Source organism: Populus euphratica, unplaced genomic scaffold (genome assembly GCF_000495115.2).
Source record: "Populus euphratica unplaced genomic scaffold, PopEup_1.0 scaffold1463.1, whole genome shotgun sequence".
In the NCBI taxonomy this organism is placed as follows: Eukaryota; Viridiplantae; Streptophyta; class Magnoliopsida; order Malpighiales; family Salicaceae; genus Populus; species Populus euphratica.
The window spans coordinates 9,882-29,779 of record NW_011501322.1 but is presented as its reverse complement, the minus strand read 5'-3'; the positions used below and the strand labels follow the sequence as shown (position 1 = coordinate 29,779).

At 33.6% G+C, this 19,898-nt stretch overlaps 1 protein-coding gene and 1 pseudogene across 1 annotated transcript in view; both read right to left on the bottom strand.

Annotated features, from left to right (window-relative positions):
* Positions 1 to 8,789: 8,789 nt before the first annotated feature.
* LOC105117669 (ABC transporter A family member 7-like) lies at positions 8,790 to 13,478 on the bottom strand (annotated as a pseudogene).
* A 968-nt stretch (positions 13,479 to 14,446) lies between these two features.
* LOC105117665 (acyl-coenzyme A oxidase 3, peroxisomal-like) overlaps positions 14,447 to 19,898 on the bottom strand; it is a 6,345-nt gene continuing 893 nt past the window's right edge. The window contains 12 exon segments of the mRNA XM_011015408.1: positions 14,447 to 14,992; positions 15,586 to 15,687; positions 15,790 to 15,894; positions 15,973 to 16,119; positions 16,537 to 16,656; positions 16,737 to 16,872; positions 17,542 to 17,672; positions 18,152 to 18,226; positions 18,305 to 18,404; positions 18,492 to 18,664; positions 18,767 to 18,874; positions 18,982 to 19,099. Coding sequence (XP_011013710.1) covers positions 14,744 to 14,992; positions 15,586 to 15,687; positions 15,790 to 15,894; positions 15,973 to 16,119; positions 16,537 to 16,656; positions 16,737 to 16,872; positions 17,542 to 17,672; positions 18,152 to 18,226; positions 18,305 to 18,404; positions 18,492 to 18,664; positions 18,767 to 18,874; positions 18,982 to 19,099 — 1,564 coding nt within the window. The 3' untranslated portion in view covers positions 14,447 to 14,743.

The window sequence follows — 19,898 nt, the reverse complement described above, 5'->3', positions numbered from 1 at the left end:
ATATATATATATATGTGTGTGTGTGTGTGTGTGTACGTGTGTGAATTCTATAAAAATAATCGCTCCTTTTCTCTCTATTAACAAAAAGTCAATGATTCCTTTTTCAGTTTTTTATCCATGTCCAGACACAAAGTTTGTTTGTTTCTTGGTGTGATAACATTTTTGAACAAGAAAAAATTAAAAAAAATATTATAAAATAAAAAATATTATTTTAATATATTTTTAAATAAAAAATCATTATTAGGTACGCGGGGCCGAGACGACGGCGCTCGCGATGTGGTTGGACCACGAAACTGGAAGGCAATGCCATAAGAGATTCTGACGAGTGTATCTCGCTGGGTCTCCTCTGGCCCTGTCGTTTCTTGAAACAGTGAGAGAGGGAATATACGTGGCGGCTGTACGGCTGTCCAGGAAAGGATAAAACCATGGCAGCTGAGCATTTAATCTGTTTAACTGTACCTGTCCTCTGAGATGTCTTTAATTTTATTGGGACTCGAAATTCTGCAACGATGTATTTGTAAGGTGTCCATGTTGTCCTGAAGGACCATAAATAATTCCAATACTCTACCTGTTTAAATTAAATTATATTGTTTTTGTTTTTTTTTCTAATCAATTAAATAATAACAACTTTAATATAATGGTTAAAAATATGTTATATATAATATTTACTATCAGTTAGAATTTGATGATATAGATATTATAAATGATAGTAAATCAAAAAAATTTAAAAATAAATATAATAATTAGATAACAAGTTAAAATTCTTAAAACTCAGTCAATTCGACTCAATTTATATACCTTATACTTCTTTTCTCTTTATATTTTATAATTTATAAATTATAGATTTATTTTATTTTATTTAGAGATGTTCCAGCTTCAAAGTTAATGAACTTTCTATTAGATTTCTATAACATAACAAAAAATAAGTTGCCTTTTTACTAAATGAAATAAAAGAATTAACTAGAAATTAATGATAGTACAAGGTATGAAAATCAAACTTGACATTGGAGGTGCCATTTATAATTTATAATGGAGGTTTATCTCTAAAATTAACAATATAATCCCCCCCACACACACATACACATTCAGGTCCAAAAAATAATTAAATGCATTGAATGTATATTATCCATGTTACTCAGGAATATTTTTTGATTTAATATTTTAGGTTGTTGACAAATTAAAGGGTATTTTGAATTAAAAATAAGTTTCATAAGGTACTTAGAATTTTTTTAAGGTATTTTTGATATCAATAACTAAAATGTTGTCCCGTGCTATGTTGTGGACATATCATTTTTTTTCTAACATAAAAAAATATTTAAATAATGGTTAGTATTTTTAAGGAAATAAGAAAAATACAAAACATGACTCATTGACTTGATTGGATCTAGTAAGTATAGTTAATTCAATAATATGATAAAAAATAGGCAATGAAAATGAGTGGCTAATATTATAAAAATAATTTACTATAAAAAATGAGTGGCTAATATTATATTCGGAAGGAGAAAAAAAAAGTTCATTGGAAACTCGTATTCACTTTGCCATGGACGCCTCTTCATAACTAGGAAAAGCTCACCGAAATGTTTTAAAGCCATATCAAAAGGCTACATAGTGAAATCGAAAGAGACTCTGCTAGAGTAATGACTCATAAAATAAACCAAACAAAATATCATGAAATGAAATTCAAGTTTATATTTAATCAATTAATTTAATTTAATTCAAAAACATGTTTTTTTTAAAAAAACTAAATTTAACAAAGAATAATAAATAAAAAGACATGAGATAACCCACATTATTTTCAAAATTAGTGGAAAATCGTATAGAAAGAAAGAAAGAAAATATAATGGAGCTTAATCTCCAATTAAATAAATGATAAAGGATAAAAAAAAATATTCATAAAAAAGAAGAAGAAGAAAAACAGGTGATTCACCTACACTTGGGTTAATCTCTCAAACTTGTAACTCATAAAATCATATACTTGAGCTTAATCAATAAACTTAATTCACAACTAATTTAATATTGAAAGATAAAATCAGAAAAAAAAATCAATTTAAATTTTTTTATCAAAGTAAAAAAATAGCAATAAAAAAATCATAATCAAGTTTTATAAGGTGAAAAAAAAAACTAAATGAAAATAAAATCGTACAAAAATTCAATTTAAAAAATTATCTCAAATTAAAAAATAACAATAACAAGAATGAAGAAAAAATTTAACAGATGAAAAAATCGAAGGAGGATGGGATTGCAAAAAAAAATTTAATTTTATGAATTATTTTAAATAAAACAAATAGTAATAAAAAAATAATGATCAAATATAAAAGAAAAATAAATTAAATTTGTTTGAGAATTTAGAGAGTCAAATGTGAAAATCAAAAAGAAAAAAAGGTTATGGTCGACATCCAATCAGAGGTCAGCAAGCTAAATACACCATCTTAGGATGGAGGGTTCATCAAAACGATTCCAACGATATCAAGGGAGGCCATCTTTGGCCTTTAGAACATGTTGGATGTGTAACCAAAACACAATAAACATTGCTGACATATGCAATACATGTGTCATTTAGTTTTTATTTTTAAATAATATCTATATTTATAAAAAATTTAAATTTCTCCGCAATCAATTTAATTATAACTAAAAAAATTAGGATGAAAATACCAAAAAAAACCCTTAGCTGCCAATTAAAAAATATTGTTTTGAAAGGTAATTTAGTTATTTTATTATTTTTTAAAAAGTAAAAAATTTAAAAATCCCCCTAAAACTAGTTAAATAAATTTTATTTTTTAAAATAATTTAATTACTTCATCATATTTTAAAAATATATAAAAAAAATGAGTTCTCCCCCATTGAACTAATAATAACCGATTGATGTTGAAAGAAGATCCTATTACTTCAAATAGTCAATTCATCGATCTTTTAGTAAGAATAAAATAGTCATTATATTGGTTTTCCTTCCCATATCTTTCGTTAATATTTATCGGGGGAGTGTCCATAGAGTATAACAAGACTACTCTGTGTATTGTAATTCTTAAATCAGTGGACAAATAAGTGTTCATGTCGAAAGTATCTGTCGAATTTCTGTCCTTCCATCACAAGGTGTTTTGGGATCCTTGGCACACACCAAGTTATGGAAGCATGATCTTCAGTCTTTTATGGTTCTAACAGGAAAGACCAGATCATGTAATGCTAATTACACAGCAACTTAAACAGCCTAGGAGACACCTCTTCACATTCCCCAACTACTTGGGGGAACTAAACTCGGTCTTTGGCAGATGTAACAAATAAGTGTCTTCGATTCTCATAACGAATTATGAGATCGAGGAAGATGTACCACCTTTGTTGAGGGTTTTGAAGCCTTTACATTACAAAATGCACCTCTAAATGGTCGTCGTCATCCCTGTCAACTGTTATCCTTCTTGTTAGTGATTTGATAAATTTATGAATGCTCGAGCATTCATAAACCTTGTTTATAGAAGCCAAGTCAGATGCATGAAGTACTGCAAATTGCAGATGACGCCACAACCCAAGAACACGTATCGTTTTCCTAAGCTAGCAAATACAAATGCAATGGAGCACATGCTTGGTTTGCTAACTTTTGTAGACACAATGCAGGCACTCCTTGAAACGTTAATATCCCTAAAGTAATTGCAGCAACCCAGAAAAATCATGAGAGAATGTTGATCTTTCATTTGGACAATAGCCACTGCATAGCAAGGCTAAAAGAATAACTTCTCTGACCTTTCAATTTCCTAAATGTTAAAGAATAAGCTTGGTGACAACTTTGGTGTGGTGGAAGTCAATGGTGTATTGCCAATTACAAACAAGGTAATCTCTCAATTGAATAAATTGAACAATTCTATGCTGAATTTCTAAACCTATGGAGTGAATATACTGGCATAATTTACTCTAAAATACTGAAGGAGAGTTTAGAAACATTGTACCTTGTTCATACCGAGAGCTAAAGGGACCAGTTCTTGATGAAGCTCCTGCCAGAATTTGAGGTCGTGAGAGCTAGCTTGATCAACTAAAGTCCAGTACCCACTTTAGATGAATGTTTAGGGGAACTGTTACGGGAAGAACAATGACTCGCCACTCAACACGAGTTGACTCAGGACACTATCACAGAGATGAATGTGGCTTACATGGCTTAAGGAAGGGGACGACAGAAGGGTGTGAGTGTGCAGTGTTTTAATTGCAAAGAATTAGGGCATATTGCTAGAAATTGCAGCAAGAAATTCTGTAATTATTGTAAGAAAGAGGGGCATGTAATCAAGGAATGTCGTCTACGTTCACAGAATCGACAATGGTTTACTGTGCAGTCGAAATTAGGGGCTGCTTCTATGGTTGCCGCAGCCATGTCTTCACCGTCAGCACCAGAATCTTCATCGTCGGTGAGCTCTTCGTCTAGCACTCTCACTCCCGAGATGGTGCAGCAAATGATAATATCTGCCTTCTCTACACTCAGGATTTCTGATAAGAAAAATAAACTTAACTTTCCTTTGGATTTGGCACATAATAAACAATGGTTAATGGATTCAGCAGCATCAAATCACATAACCAGCAGTGAAAATAGGTTGTATAACGTACAAAAATATATGGGTAATCAGCATATACAAGTAGCAAATGGTGATAATCTGCCGATTTTGTCGATTGGTAGTTTAGGGTCTTATTTCAACAATATTTTTGTGTCACCAAAATTATCCACAAGTTTACTTTTTGTTGGTCAAATGGTAGAAAATAACTGTGAAATTCATTTTGATCGTCATGGTTGTTGTGTGCAGGATCAAGTGTCGGGGAAGGTGATCGTGAAGGAGTGAGACATTTATTTCCAATACAATTTTTTATTCCTAATATTAATTTTTGTGCTTGTTCTACTGTCATTAATAATCCTTATTTTTGGCATAAGAAATTGGGGCATCCCAATTCTAATGTATTGACTCATCTTATGAAACATGGATATTTGGGGAATAAAAATTCTTTTTCAACAGAATTTTTGGATTGTAGTTCTTGTAAATTGGGTAAAAGCAAAGCATTATCATTTCTTTCACATGGTAGTCGTGCTTCTAAATGTTTTAAAATTATTCATATTGATGTATGGGGCATAAGCCTTATTATCTCTCATGCTCAGTATAAATATTTTTTCATGTTTATTGATGATTTCAGTCATTTCACTTGGATATATTTTCTACGATCTAAGGCTGATGTATTCTCAACATTTCAGGCTTTCATTGTATTTGTTAAAAATCAATTTTTTGCTCATGTTAAAATACTTCATTCTGACTCCATGGGGAATATATATCTAAAGAACTTTAGGAATATCTCAAAAACAAAGGGATTCTCTCATAAAGATCTTATTCTTACACTCCTCAACAAAATGGAATTGCTGAGTGTAAGAATCGTCATCTTTTAAATGTTGTTCGCACCTTAATAATTGATTCTTCGATACCTACTCAATTTTGGGTAGAAGCTCTATCAACAGCCGTTTATCTAATTAATCGTTTGCCTTCTCAAGTTTTAAACCTTGCATCTCCATACTCTATTTTATTTGGTGTTATTCTTGAGTATGATTCCCTTCATGTTTTTAGGTGTGTTTGTTTTGTTCACTTACCATTTACTGAACGTAATAAACTTTCAGCCCAAGCTGTTCGTTGTGCTTTTCTAGGATACAATAATTCTCATAAAAGGTTTGTGTGTTATGATGCAAATGCTCATAAAATTCGTATCTCTCGAAATGTGATTTTCTTTGAAAATCAGAATTTTTTCCCTTCTTGTCCCTCTACAAAATCCACTCCTATCCAGCTTCCCACATTTGATGATGATAGTCCATCTTATATCTTTGAACGTTTTAAACCAGGAATTGTATATCAAAGACATCATTCACCATCCACTTTGCCCCTTCCAGACACGGAACTGGCATCTAATCATTCTCCTCAACTAAGACGATCAACTTGAGTTTCACATGCCCCAAACAGGTATGGATATTCAGCAGCTATTATTGATAGTACTTTTACACTGAAGACTTATGTTTAGGCTTCTACCCAAGACTGTTGGCAACAAGCCATGAAAGAGGAACTTCAAGCTCTTCAGGATAATCACACATGGGATATTATTCCTTGTCCTACCGAAATTAAACCTATTGGTTGTAAATGGGTATACACTATTAAATTTCAACATGATAGATCTGTGGAACAATATAAAGCACGGTTGGTGGCTCTTGAAAATTATCAAGCATATAGTATTAATTATAAGGAGACATTTGCACCTATGGTTAAAATGACTACCATACGAACCATTATGGCAATTGCTGCTTCCAAGAGATGGCCACTTCGTCAAATGGATGTAAAAAATACATTTTTACATGGAGACCTAAAAGAGAATATTTATATGACTCCTCCTCCTGGTATGTTTACTTACCCATTTGATAAAGTCTGCTGGTTGAAACGGTCCCTATATGGTCTAAAACAGGCACCACAAGCATGGTTTGAAAAATTTCGCACTACTCTTCTGAAAATTAAATTTATTCAGAGCCAATATAATTCCTTTTTGTTTCGTCAACAAACTACTACTGGTATTGTTGCTCTTCTGGTATGTATGGATGATATTATCATTACAGGATCTGACATTCCACTCATTGAGGATTTACAGTGTTCTCTTAACAGTGAATTTCATATGAAGGATCTGGGACACCTTCATTATTTTCTTGGTCTACAAGTGCACTCTATGTCCAATGGGATTTCTCTACATCAACACAAATACACCCAAGAGATTCTTCTTTTGGGTGGTCTTGAATCAAGGAATAGCGTTCTTACACTTCTTGAGATTAATTTAAAACTTTGTCAGAATGATGGTGACTTGTTACCTAATCCTTCCATATACAGGCAATTGGTAGGCAGTTTGAATTATTTAACCATTACTCGGCCAGATATTTCTTTTGCACTACAACAAGTTAGTCGGTTTTTACAGGCTCCTCGTCAACCTCATTTAGCTGTTGTCCGAAGAATTCTTACCTCATTTAGCTACTATCCGAAGAATTCTTTGCTATCTTAAAAGCACATATGGGCAAGGATTATTTTTTCCTCCTGCTGATTCATTACAATTAATAGGTTATAGTGATGCAGATTGGGCAGGGTGCATGGATACACGTCGGTCTGTTATTGGGTGGTGTATGTTTCTTGGAAATGCTTTAATTTCATAGAAAAGCAAAAAGCAAGACCGAATCTCAAAATCTTCCACAGAATCTGAGTATCGAGTTATGTCCTCTGCATGTTCTGAGATTGTGTGGCTCCAGGGTTTGCTACGTGAACTTGGTTTTCCTCAACACACTCCTACACCTCTTCATGTTGATAATACAAATGCTATTCAGATTGCTACTAATCCTATGTTTCATGAACGCACCAAACATATTGAAGTTGATTGTCACCACATTCGTGAAGCTCTTGACCATAATATTCTTACACTACCTCACATTTCCACCGAGCATCAGATAGTTGATGTCTTTACGAAGGCCTTGTCTTGGCCTCGACATCAACTCATGATTAACAAATTGATGCTTTTTAATCGGCCAACATCAATTTGAGGGGGGATGTCAGTGTATATTATGGCAAGAATATCAACAATATATGGCAACTAAATTGTAACAGAATATCTTGTATTTATTGTATTTATTATAGACTACAAATCAGGGATTAGAGATAGAAAATTAGGAATTATTATATGTATTTAGAGAACTGAATTCTTCCTTCCAAAAGGAAATGAAACAGAGAGAATAATTTTATATTGAAATTTGATATTTGTAACACATGCAATATTTCATGTGGTTCAACACTGCATTATGGCTAGTTAGTTAGGATAGAATAGACAAATATATAAAAATATATATAAACATGTTTAGTTGAAAAAATAAAGATAAAAATATAAAATAGATATATTTTTATAATAATTTTAAAATGAATTTCTATATTTTCAAAGCAGAAAATATAAAAAAACATATTTTTTTATCTTTATCGTTTCTTTCATTTCAAAACAATAATCAAACGCTATTTAAAATTTATTATGTAAATATGAAGGATAAAAAAATTTGTTTTCTTTATTTTTGTTGTGTTTGTTTCTTTCATTTGAAAGACAATAATCAAACATTATCTAAAATTTATAATTTTATGATAGTTTTGAAATAAATTTTTATATTTTCAAAGCAGAAAATATAAAAAGACATACATATTCTCTTTATCTTTGTTGTTTCTTTCATTTCAAGGTAATAATCAAATGCTATTTAAATTTACTATGTAGATAAGAAGGATCAAAAAAAATTATTTTTTTATATTTTTTTCATGTTTGTATTTTTCATTTCAAAATAATAATCAAATATTATCTAAAATGTAATACGTAGACATGAATGATCAAAGAATTTCATAATGAAAAAAATGTCTTGAGATTACAAAAAATCACTCAAATTTATTTCTCGTCCAAGTCTCAAATATACCCAATTACTCAAGAGCTCCCAATACAAAATACTTAACTCTTTACCTATACCAAGCTTTTCCACAACCTTGATCGGTACTCCCTTTACTCTCACTGCATCAATTGCCAAGAATGGTCCAAGGACTCACAATTTCGCAACAAATCTTTGTCAACATTTTAATCCTTCCTCACCTGAGCCTTAGGCTTTGCATGCATGATTGTCTGATTCTCCAATGCTGGCATTTAGCATGGCAATGCAGGAGATTATGTCATGTAATCGTAGTGCAATAAAAACCTTTTTTATACGTCTCATATTAAAATTGTAAGCATTTGTTGCATTCAGAGGATAGATTACAAAGAATACTAATAAAAGTACTTTTTTTTTTTAACAAATTACTGGCTAAAGTTTGAGATCTCTAGAAATGGAAGAATACAAATATTAATTGAGCTACAGAGAGGTTGCCTAAGGACACATGGTAGCTTTTGCCCATTCAAGGCGTGTGGATTGCTCGGCTGAGCTTGTGACCTTGATGAAGACGTCTTCCAATGTGGTATCAGAGACAGCCCCCAAGCATAAACAGGGAACCTGGCTCTTGCAACCTTAACTGCATGAAATACATCAGCAATGCTAACTTATAGAATCAGACTCGATCACAAAGGTACTCTGCCTCTTCCATTGAATGTGCTGAAAACACCAAGTCAAGCATTGTGATGGGTATCAAAACTGCAAGGCCTAAAGGAAATTTAATTAATTTGAAACACTCATTGTTAGAGAGATCAGAGACAGTAGGAGTTGTACTGGTCAGAATATTTTCTTTCTCTTGCTCTGCACGCTTTACAACATTCCATAAAGTGCTTCGAGAAGCTGGATCTAATCCAGTACTGGTTCATCCATATAAACAACCTGCAGAATTAAGTTCCAAGAATATGACAAACAAGAATATTTCATGCAGGAAAGTACACGTTCTTAAGAGTTATAATGACATTCTTTGGGATCTCCAATTAGTGATATGGCAACACTAAGCCTTCTCTTCGTACCTCCACTGTATTTCCCAGCATGTTTGTCAGCTACCCCTGCATCAAATAACTTGAGGCTCTTGAGAGATTCTTCCACTGCCTAGAGCAGCAGAATGGTAAAAAAGAGAAACTTATAGCTTATCCAATTAAGATGGTTCTAATTAGCTCAAGATAATCTATGACCTTTTGACAATTTTCCGACTGAAAACCCTTCAACAGTCACCTATTTCTTAAAGAAACTAAATGATCTTTGACATGCTTAAAGTTAAGATGATAATGCCTACTCTTTTCATAGCAGAACCTTTTAGGTTCTTCAGTCTTCCGTAAAATAGTAAGTGCTGTCTCCCTGTCAGAGTATCCCATAGCAGGCTGAAAATAACAAAAACAAATTAAACAACAAACAAAGTCAGCTTGATTTCAACTAAGGATGAAAATGTTAAACGTGTTGGTTTCTTGAGGAAATGAGAAGCAAGAATCTTAGCTTACTCATGCTGAGGGCACACTCCTATTCTGGTATATACTGAATCCATTTGAGTCTGCATGTCTAAGCCATCAACATATGCTACCCCTGAGGTTGGCGTCGTGTGCCTGATCATCTGATCAACATGATAAAGTCAGAAATACTAGAGAAGCACAAGTATTACTTTAGAAATGACCATTTGTATACTGACCATACTAACCATTTGGACCAAGCATGCCTAAGCACTCTCCTCGAGGCATAGCAAGAGATAAACCTTTCACCGCCAGTTTTTCTGGATTTCCATCCCTTCGTGGGTACCCCTTCCTTAGGTTGTCACAGATGATTCCATGAGCAGTTGTTGTTCTAGCAGTAACTCCTCTAACTTCTCCCTCTACATTCAAAAGTGTGTCAACAGAAACAGAATTTACACATGCCTGACAGTGAACAATTGACACTGAAATATTTTAACTATAGACCGGAGCAGGAAACGGTTACTCAAAATTAGATTTAAGGGAATGTAATTGCCTCCTGAATGACATCAGGTTTATCCATATCAACAAAAACTTTGGACCCCTTCTCGTGCAAACTAGGCTTCTGAAATGAAGATTGACAACGCTTCTTCCGAAATTTTTGCAATAAATATTCAGTATGTTTTCCACTTCCACGTGAAAAAACTTGATCCACATAATAAGCTATCAAGAGGACCAATAGCCACTCAAGAAGCATGATAATCATCCCATTGTCACTATCAACCAGACTTCCCCACTTCATGCCATCAGTATCAACAACATCATTCTGTAACAGCGGAAACGAATCACATTACGAGTGTTGGAAAAAAGTAATTTAACAACTTACGCAAATATTGCCCACAAACAAGCAGCAGCAGCAACTGGTGGACAATATGGCCTATAGAGCAAACTTAACAGGTAGCATAGCGAACAACTAAGCTACTCTACAGTTATGTCGAGTTCACAAAAATGACAAATTCAATCACATGGATAATCATTAGCCTGCTCGCGTCTGTTAAAATATCAGATAATGAATTAAATGCAGTATTCAACAAATCTGAAAACAGGGTTTCTTCTCCCACAAACATCATTAATTAACTAGGAAAATCTGAAGGGAAATAGAAAGTATTTTGGTTTCACATTTTCTTCTACGTACTTGGGAAAGAGGTGTCTTCAATGAAGAACTTGAAAAGAAATTCACCTAAAAGCCCGCTTCCAAGGACACATAAATAGCCTGTTACTGTAACTATCAAAGACGAGGAAGATTTGTAACATCTTGAAGTAGTTATCATTTAACAAATGAGTCCAACAGTTTATAACATCAAACCTGTAGCAGTCTTGATGTTCGAACAGAATGCGGAGAATAGAAACGCCAAGGAAATTTGCAGGTTTATACAGAGGAAATAAAATAAAAATTGGATGGAGTAGTCATTCAGGGTGAAGAATCTCAACCCTACAATTTAGCTATGTTAATAACTCGAAGCCAGTGAAGGCTAGTTTATAAAGCACTGAGGATTGGATAATGCTAACCAATGAGTGAGCCAAATGTTACAAAGACAAACATGTATAGTGCAGATATAGAAAGAAAACACGTATAAGAAATCAACCAATAAGGTCCATCTGCAAGCCCATGCATTTTCATCATGATCCGCAGCTTTTGTTGTCCCTCATAAACCAGAGATGTCGACACCACCTATAGCAAAATGATGTTGAAGACCATATGAATTCAGAAGAAAGGTTATCATTTTCAAAGGAAGAAACTAACTGGAAAAAAAAAAAAAAGTTCTATAACACTAGACTTGTTGGAAATCCTTAACTATTTCTAACCCACTTGGCAACAAATTTGTAACAAGATTCTGCCTCATAGTAAATAAATCCTGACAAGCAATGGATCCCACATTCGTGCAGGGAATAGTTGTAAAATAACCCATCTAAAGAAGAGGGTGCCCATTTGAGAATCAAGCGATATCAAACATGATTAGAGCGTTTGAAGTTTTAGGCTTTTCCTTGATAAATCCTACCGTCACATTTGCACCAAGCCCTTTAAACAACTGAAGGTAGGCATTTGTTACCTGCAAAGATATAAACATCAGCTTAAGAAATCACAAGAACAAAGAGTTGAGGTGCTTTCTATAGAAGATTCCCTGCTAGTGGTAACCGCAGAGCAGAAGCATCCTTATAGGAGGCGTTTTACCAGACATTCACATTGAAATTAGTAACCATTGGAGTATAGGAAATCATATGCTGTAGAAAAAAATGAAACTGTTAGGATTTCCAAACATAATGAGCACCATTTACTGTAATCACACAGAAGAGTTGTATTGAAATCAGGAATACCAACCTCCAAGTATCTCATTAGACTTCCCTTCTGCATTCCCTTTTTCATTGCCCATGTATATCTGGCTATTTATTTCGAGAGAAGATTCACGCCACAAATTTAGACTTCAAACACATACCGCATCTATATTTAAGAATACAAGCGAGTAGACAAAGATTTAGAATAGTAGCTCATAGACCCGAAAAACACAGAGGAGGGAAGAATGATTAGTTATTTCACAAAATTGTTTCAAATGTTTTATTTTCAGCCCACAGTCAAATTTAAGCATTGCTCAATTTAAAAAACTTAAAACGAAACAGAGAAGGAATTCATGTCATTGTGATTACTGGTTTGATGTCTAATTTTCCAAGCAACAATGATAGTATCTTGTACCTGAACTGGCGACTCACTTTTACATATGCCACTGAAAGACTCTTCTAAGACTAAGATAGGCTGTCGAGAACGTAGAGGAAGTAGGATGAGCGGTTGGTCAATGGTGAAATCCAGTTTCTAATCCTCCCTTTCTCTTCTGTCTCACACATTACTACGACGGGTTTGTTGTTAATTTATTTGCACCCTTCAGTTACAGAAACTGGTTCACCTTCGCAACAGTATATTTAGGGAGAAGTGCAAACCTTTCTGGAATTTTAAGGATGACCGAGGAATAGGAACAGAAACAGATATCGTAGAGTTCGATCCACACTGACTTTGAATGTTATAGAGAGAAGAATCCTTTCCGAAGAAAGCAGAATCAACGAAGTAACCACGACTAGGTTCTGAAGATGATCCCTGAAACATTTGGACAAAAAGAAGTCATGGTATTATATATAAACAAGAAATATATAAAGAAGAACATACCTGGACAACATCAGTATGGAACATATTCCCAGCCAAAGCTATGAAAAATACAGATATATTAATCACAAGGAAGCGGCAGAAGTATCTATTCTTCACTTCCATCTTGCCCAGCCATATGTTAGTAAACTAAAGAGTTAGAAATTACTTTGTGCAAGGGTTTGATTTTTTCCAGTGATTAAAGTAGTTCCAGGACAGTTCTCCCCCTTGTGCCTACAGGACTGGTCCGGCATCTTTAAAAAGATGAGAAGCACTGCTTCTAACGGCACGATATTCAGGGAGCGGAACCTGCAACAATGGAGGCCACTTTGGTGGGCTATGAATGGTACAAGTCAGCCATTGACCCAAATCTGAGAAATGGGAGGAACCACACTGGTCCCTCCTAGTATCTTTTCTGTATGATTCAGTGGCTATCAGAGTAATTTTCTGAATGCCATAAGGAATCATACAGAAGAAGAATGGGGGTAATTAGAAACTGGATATGTGAAAGTAATATTCTCAAACTTTACTTCTGTATGATGGTTCTTTTATTTTATTTTATTTTATTTTTTTTGCATATGCACCATTGAATGTACAAAGTTTATGAGTGTTTCGTCTATGAATTAAAAATCAATATTTTAAAAAAGAATTTTCATTTGTTGTTGAAAAAAATTGAAAGAAATCAAAAGGGGAAATAGGCCTTTTATTTTTATTGTTCAATATATAGACATTAAACACTACGGTTTTATCTTGATAGTGACTTGCATTAAAGGCACAAGCACACCTATGCCTCTTTTTATATCACCCTCCAAATTTTGAAGTTTTTATTTTTATTTTATAAAATTATTTATAAATAAAATAATTTAAATGATAATTTAAATATTATCAAATCTTGAATAATTTTCAGATGAAATTATTTTTTTATAACAATTTTCATTATTAATGTATGAATTATTATATAAGAACTTAATTTGCAAGATTATAAAAATATATGTTCATGCATATTAAATCAAAATAAAATATCTATTTTTTTTATTTTAAAATGTTTTTACACATTTTATTTTAAATTAATCTTCCTTTTATGTTTTTTTATAGCGTATAAATTATCAAATCATGATTTTTTATATTTTTTTTGTTAAAATTTGCTTTTCTTGCTATTTACAAAACAATAATTCTAATATAAGAAACATATTTTTATCAAAACAATAAATGAACAAGGAAATGAAATTTTGCCTGAAGAGATACATTTTTTTTCTCCTTAATTCAAATGAATTAGATTTTTATGAAGAGATACATGTTACTAATAAATAAAAATATGTGATTTAATAAAAAACGAAAAACACATTAATAAGAAAATAAAAACCCACCCAATAAAATATATTTGTTATTCAAAATCTAAGTTGTCTTTTCTTCATCTTTTCCTTGTACAAGCCTTGTTCTTCCACTTTCTGACAGAAGCAACGCACAAGCAACACAGTCCACGCAAATTTAAGAGCAGATGTGATGTGGCTCGGTTCTAATAAACATGAAAAATGATGATTATTTATTAATAGATGGTTTTACAGCAATTTGGGTTGTCACCTCGATTTCTTATCTAGACTTGAAGCAAGGGAAACAATCAAACTCTTGCTTAAGAAAAGAGAGCGATTCAAGGCACTATTTCTGAACTGAAGACCATGAATTGGCGTCGATCCAGTTAAATGCTATGGGGCTCAAAAAGGCGTCAGGAATGCCGAGAGAACTGACCAGTGCAAGTGCATGTGGTCGCAATTCTCCGCAGAGCTTTGTCACTTCGTTCCTCACAGCAGCTGCGTTTTCTGTTGATAAGTACCCGTACCGAAGGAATGCGGCGTCTTCTTCCAAACAGATCAAGGCATACATGGATCTCAACAAACCGAGGACATTCTGCAGAGGAAGCAAACCCACAAATTCAGCAACAAGATAAGGTTCTCCCTTCTCTAACATCTTACATGTTCCCTACCAGACATTTTAGGCTATTTGCTGATGTTCCTTTTAGGTCAAGATTTTGGAAAAAGCAATGAAGACTGCAGTAGAATTTCTGATGCGATTAAGAAGTTTTAAACATCCCTTCTGACCTTCGATTCATACTAAATCTCATTAGCTCAAATAATTCTTCCACGACCCACTTCCCTAAACACTTCTAAGTTCTAACCACTTGCCAGATTGCCATAATTTTATTTTATTTTTTTGGTGAATAAGAGAGAGATTTTACCAAGCCATGGTTAGAAGAACTTCAACTCACGTATAATTCCCTTCAAAGCTTCAGATATATGTTTTTTTTTTAATTCTGATGCAAATTCTTTTTTTCCTTGCGTAAGAAAAAAACTTGTTTCGACAGCAATTCATTTATACCTGACTCCTTCAGTCATTATGCATTCTTATTATGCTAGGACATCACAAAATGGTTTAAAGCTTTCCGAACTATATCATTAGGCTAATGTGTAGAAAAATACAAGAGTAATTTCTATATTTCTTACCTTCAAGGGACCAGCAGATACATTTGCCTCAGCATCAATGAAGGTCTGCAGAATAGCTCTGTCTGAGAAAGCTCTGCCCAAGTCTTCTGCAAGTTGATAACTCTGGTGCAAATAGTTAAAGCAAAATCTCATCAACAACAACAATCAGAATGACAGGTGTGGAACAGGAAAGCACCAACTTTATTACCAGAAAAGCATCCCTACCAGAATAAATGCTCGCTCTTTGCTTTCTCCCTTTGATTGATAAAGCGACACTTCTGCAGCAAAACGGTTCAGAAGATCTCGTTCCCTCAAGCAGTGAGTGTTCATCTGACGCACACAACTGGTTAGGCATATGACATGTTGAGAAAGGTTAATATGCTTACAAACTTAGACAATATATATTACCTGGAATTGGCTGTTCCTGAGGGTAGTGCTTGTAAGATTAGATTGAATTACAGGAACGGGTCCATTCATGTGTTCTAATCCCAAACCTTTGAAAGGTTTGTTTTTCTTCTTTGCAGCTCCATATTCTGAAAGGAGTGCCTTGCTCACCTGAAACAAAAATCCACTGCTTCAAACCGAAATCTTAAAGAAGTATGTGCTAGTAAACTTAATTCCATTTAAATTGTAACTCATCAGTTTTTGGATGTTCTAAAATGATTAACAAAAGAATCAAGTAGTAACATAAGACAAGCTCAAAACCATTGTTTAACTCAAAGCCTTGGATTACACTAGCATCACCACATAGATCTTAAGTCCTAGCCACCTTTTTTTCATGGCTGATAGACAGACACATACGGAATGCTCATAAAGGGTGCCTAGTTGTGCCAACTTCCCCCATCCCCACCCTGCAGCCCGAACCACCCAAAACCAAAAACAAAAAAATCTCGATTTTCATCCGATAGTTCTTTTTTCAGAAAAAAATTGTCATTGAATAACTTTCACCCAAATAAAGACAATACACTATACCTGCTGCATGAGAACATTGTTGTCCCCCTCGAAAGTTGACTGGACATCAAATTCACCTTTCAGATGACCAACTCGATTTTCAGTCTTCAAGCCTTGTCCTCCATAAGCTTCTCAGCATTCCTAATGAACATGAATACAGTGAAATTCAGCAAGGCTTTTTACCATAAACCTAAATTTCATGTGCGGTTCTAGCTCGTCACCTGGAGGGTTCTCATGTTATGCCACGTGAAGATAGCCTTGAATGCACTTGAAACAACATGAAGAGTTTTGGCTGATTCAGGGGTTCTGTTCACGTACATCATTTTCAAGTAATTTCCACCAAAACTCATAGCATACCTGCATGACAAGGGTTCATTCCACGGGGAAGAGAAAAGAAATAAGTCAGAATGAGAGTTTTATTTTTTTAAATTACAAGCAATAAGCAGCTGCGACGCAGAAGAAGTTCCAAAACCAAGTTGCATGACCAGTTTACAGAACTAGCATTGCCAAGGGCATTGGAGGATTCATTACAACTGGAGCCTCTACTATTCACAGAAGTAATGCTGGAATTTAAGATACGATTTTTTTTGCACAATAAAAATGGTTTTTTGATAAAAGACAACAATTGGATACATTTTCTGATTTTTCCAGATCATAGTCTGCAAGATCCCAATCATCGTATCAACATTCCACATAAAAACAGAACAATAATCTTTTTTATGGAATTCAAGAAAAAGGAAAAGGCCAGACTCGGCAATAAATGACAATGGCTCTATGAGAGTGAATTAATGAATAAACACAATTATTGCACATTGCACAGGCAGATGACTGATGTCAAACTAGGGCTTGAGCAAATTGTAAAATTCCTCAGATGCAAGCAATAAACTTGAGAACAATTGAAACTTCACTATTACCATGGATCTTACTGCTATGAAATTGCGTGTATGAAGCACAATTTGACATCCCAAAAGAGTTAATACATTACAAATTTCAGTATGAGTGCATAGCGACTACTTAGATACTTACGACTTAGCAAGAAGAGGCAAGAGTCGGCGTTGATGACTTGGGTAATCAAGCAAAAGGACTTCAGGTCCATTAGGAGTAATAGAAAATGCCCGCCTACTCAAGGCATACCTAATGGCAATTGCCAAACCAATCTGACAAGAGAAGAATGACATCCATATTAATGGAAAATCAAGCAGCCAGTTATGAAGGCATGGTTTAAATACAATACACCATGAACACAAAGCTTTAATGAGTAGGATGAAAATTACTCTTTCAGATCAGAAAATTAAATCCTTTTAATGCAATACTTAGAACTCATCTTCCATGTCATCTTTATGATTTAATTCACAACCTTAATCCAATTCCTTTGATGAGCAAATAGGCTTACTAAAAGTGCATCATCCACTTTTCTCAAAGTAATTATCTAAATAAAAGAGTTATGTAGTTCCCAATATTGAACCGCAGAACTGTTTTGAAGTAGCCCAATCCAATATGGCTAGTAGAGCTGGTGTGTAATCCTATACCTTAAAGAGGAATATGCATTAGCAGTAAACAATCACCCTTACAGAAAATTTAGTAGCCTTCAGTAAATGATTCTCTAAATATAATGAAAACTGCCATGATTCAATACCTTTGCAGAGTAAATTGCACTAGTAGCAATAGTTACACGACCAGATGTCAATGGGGCCAAGAATGCTGCAAACCTCTGGAAAAAAACACGTGCCAATTGACTTAATTGTTTGCTCGACAATTAAAGAACATGAAAGAAGCATGAAATAATTACTTGGTCTTGGTCTTTTATTGCACTCAGATATTGACCATCTGGTGAAACATCAGCAACCGAATTCAACAAGTTCTCTCTGGGGATTCGCACATTGTCAAACCTGAAAACAAGTCCCCAAAATCATCATTGCATTCATCATGTGCTAATAAAACAGTAATTGACAAGAAAAGAAAAGTGTGATTAATACCAGATTCGACCATTATCAACACCGTTCAAACCAATTTTGTGGCCACAATCAGCTATACGGATGTTTGGGCATATGTTTCCATTTACATCCCTGATCTGGGCTATAAGAGCGTGGACCCCTTCATTCACCCCATTTATGTTGAGCTGAGAGAAGACTATAGTGTGTGTTGCATGCTGAATACCAGTAAAATTGTGTCAACTTAGACAAAATTGCATATGGGAGAATGAAACAAAGAATGGCATTAACAAAAACATGTGTTCAGGCAAAACCCTTACATTAGCAGCCCCTCCTATCCAATACTTCTGAGCTGATTCACATGGGGTATTGATTACAAACTCTCCCGTCTTCGAATCATAAGTTGTGACTGTTTCAATTCCTCTAACCTAAAAACATCAAACAAGGAAACAGGTCAAATGTACACCATAGAGCACAAGTAACCACATAGAAACCGTAAAAAAGACACACACAAAAATCGGCAGCCTTCACATACATTACTTCCATGCCCCAACTCAGTCATAGAAAAGCAACCTTTGATTGCAAAAGTCTCAGTGTCTCTTAGCCACTTGTCATGGTGGCGTTTTGTGCCCATAAATTGGATAGCACCGCCCCTGAAATTAATTAACAAAAAAAAAATTCAGCTTACAAAATTTTCCTCCTGAACCCTAAAACAAGCCTTACTAAATTTAGCAGATACAAAAATTTAACACTACAGTTTTTTTCTTCCATATTCCTTCTGAATTTAATCCATTGCAATTCAGAACTAACAGCCAGTTTTACCATTTTTTCTTCAATATTCCTGGTATATTTCAAAAAAAGTCTTGTTTCAAAGGATTTCCACATAATACCAATACATTTCCTCCATTTTTAATCACCTGCATTCAGTCCAAGAAAAACATGTCCTAGAAAGCAATAAAGTAAACTTTGAGTGCGTATTTGAAAATATGGTTGCAATTAGTTTTCTAAATGAAAACTAGAAAAGTACATCAATAATATTTTTTTTATTTTAAAAAAATTATTTTTAAAATCATTACATTAAAATGATTTAAAAATATCAAAAATATATTAATTCAAAAAAAATATTAATTTTTTTTAAAAACACTTTTTGAAACACCATATCAAACACATACAAATTCATGATTCACACAGTACCTTTACAATCCGTATTGTGGTTCCTTTACAATCAGTATTGTGGTTGTTTTCAAAATATTTTTTCATTGAAAATATATTAAAATAATATTTATTTAAATTTTTTTTTATATCAAAAACAATCTAAAACATCCTAAATATTAATTTGAAAAAAAAATAAATTAAAAAGAATTCAATTTTCTACTTCTTCATTCCAAACAAACAAAAGAATGTCAAGAACAAAATTCTTTAGATATAAAAGTAGAAATTTCACTATTTCCC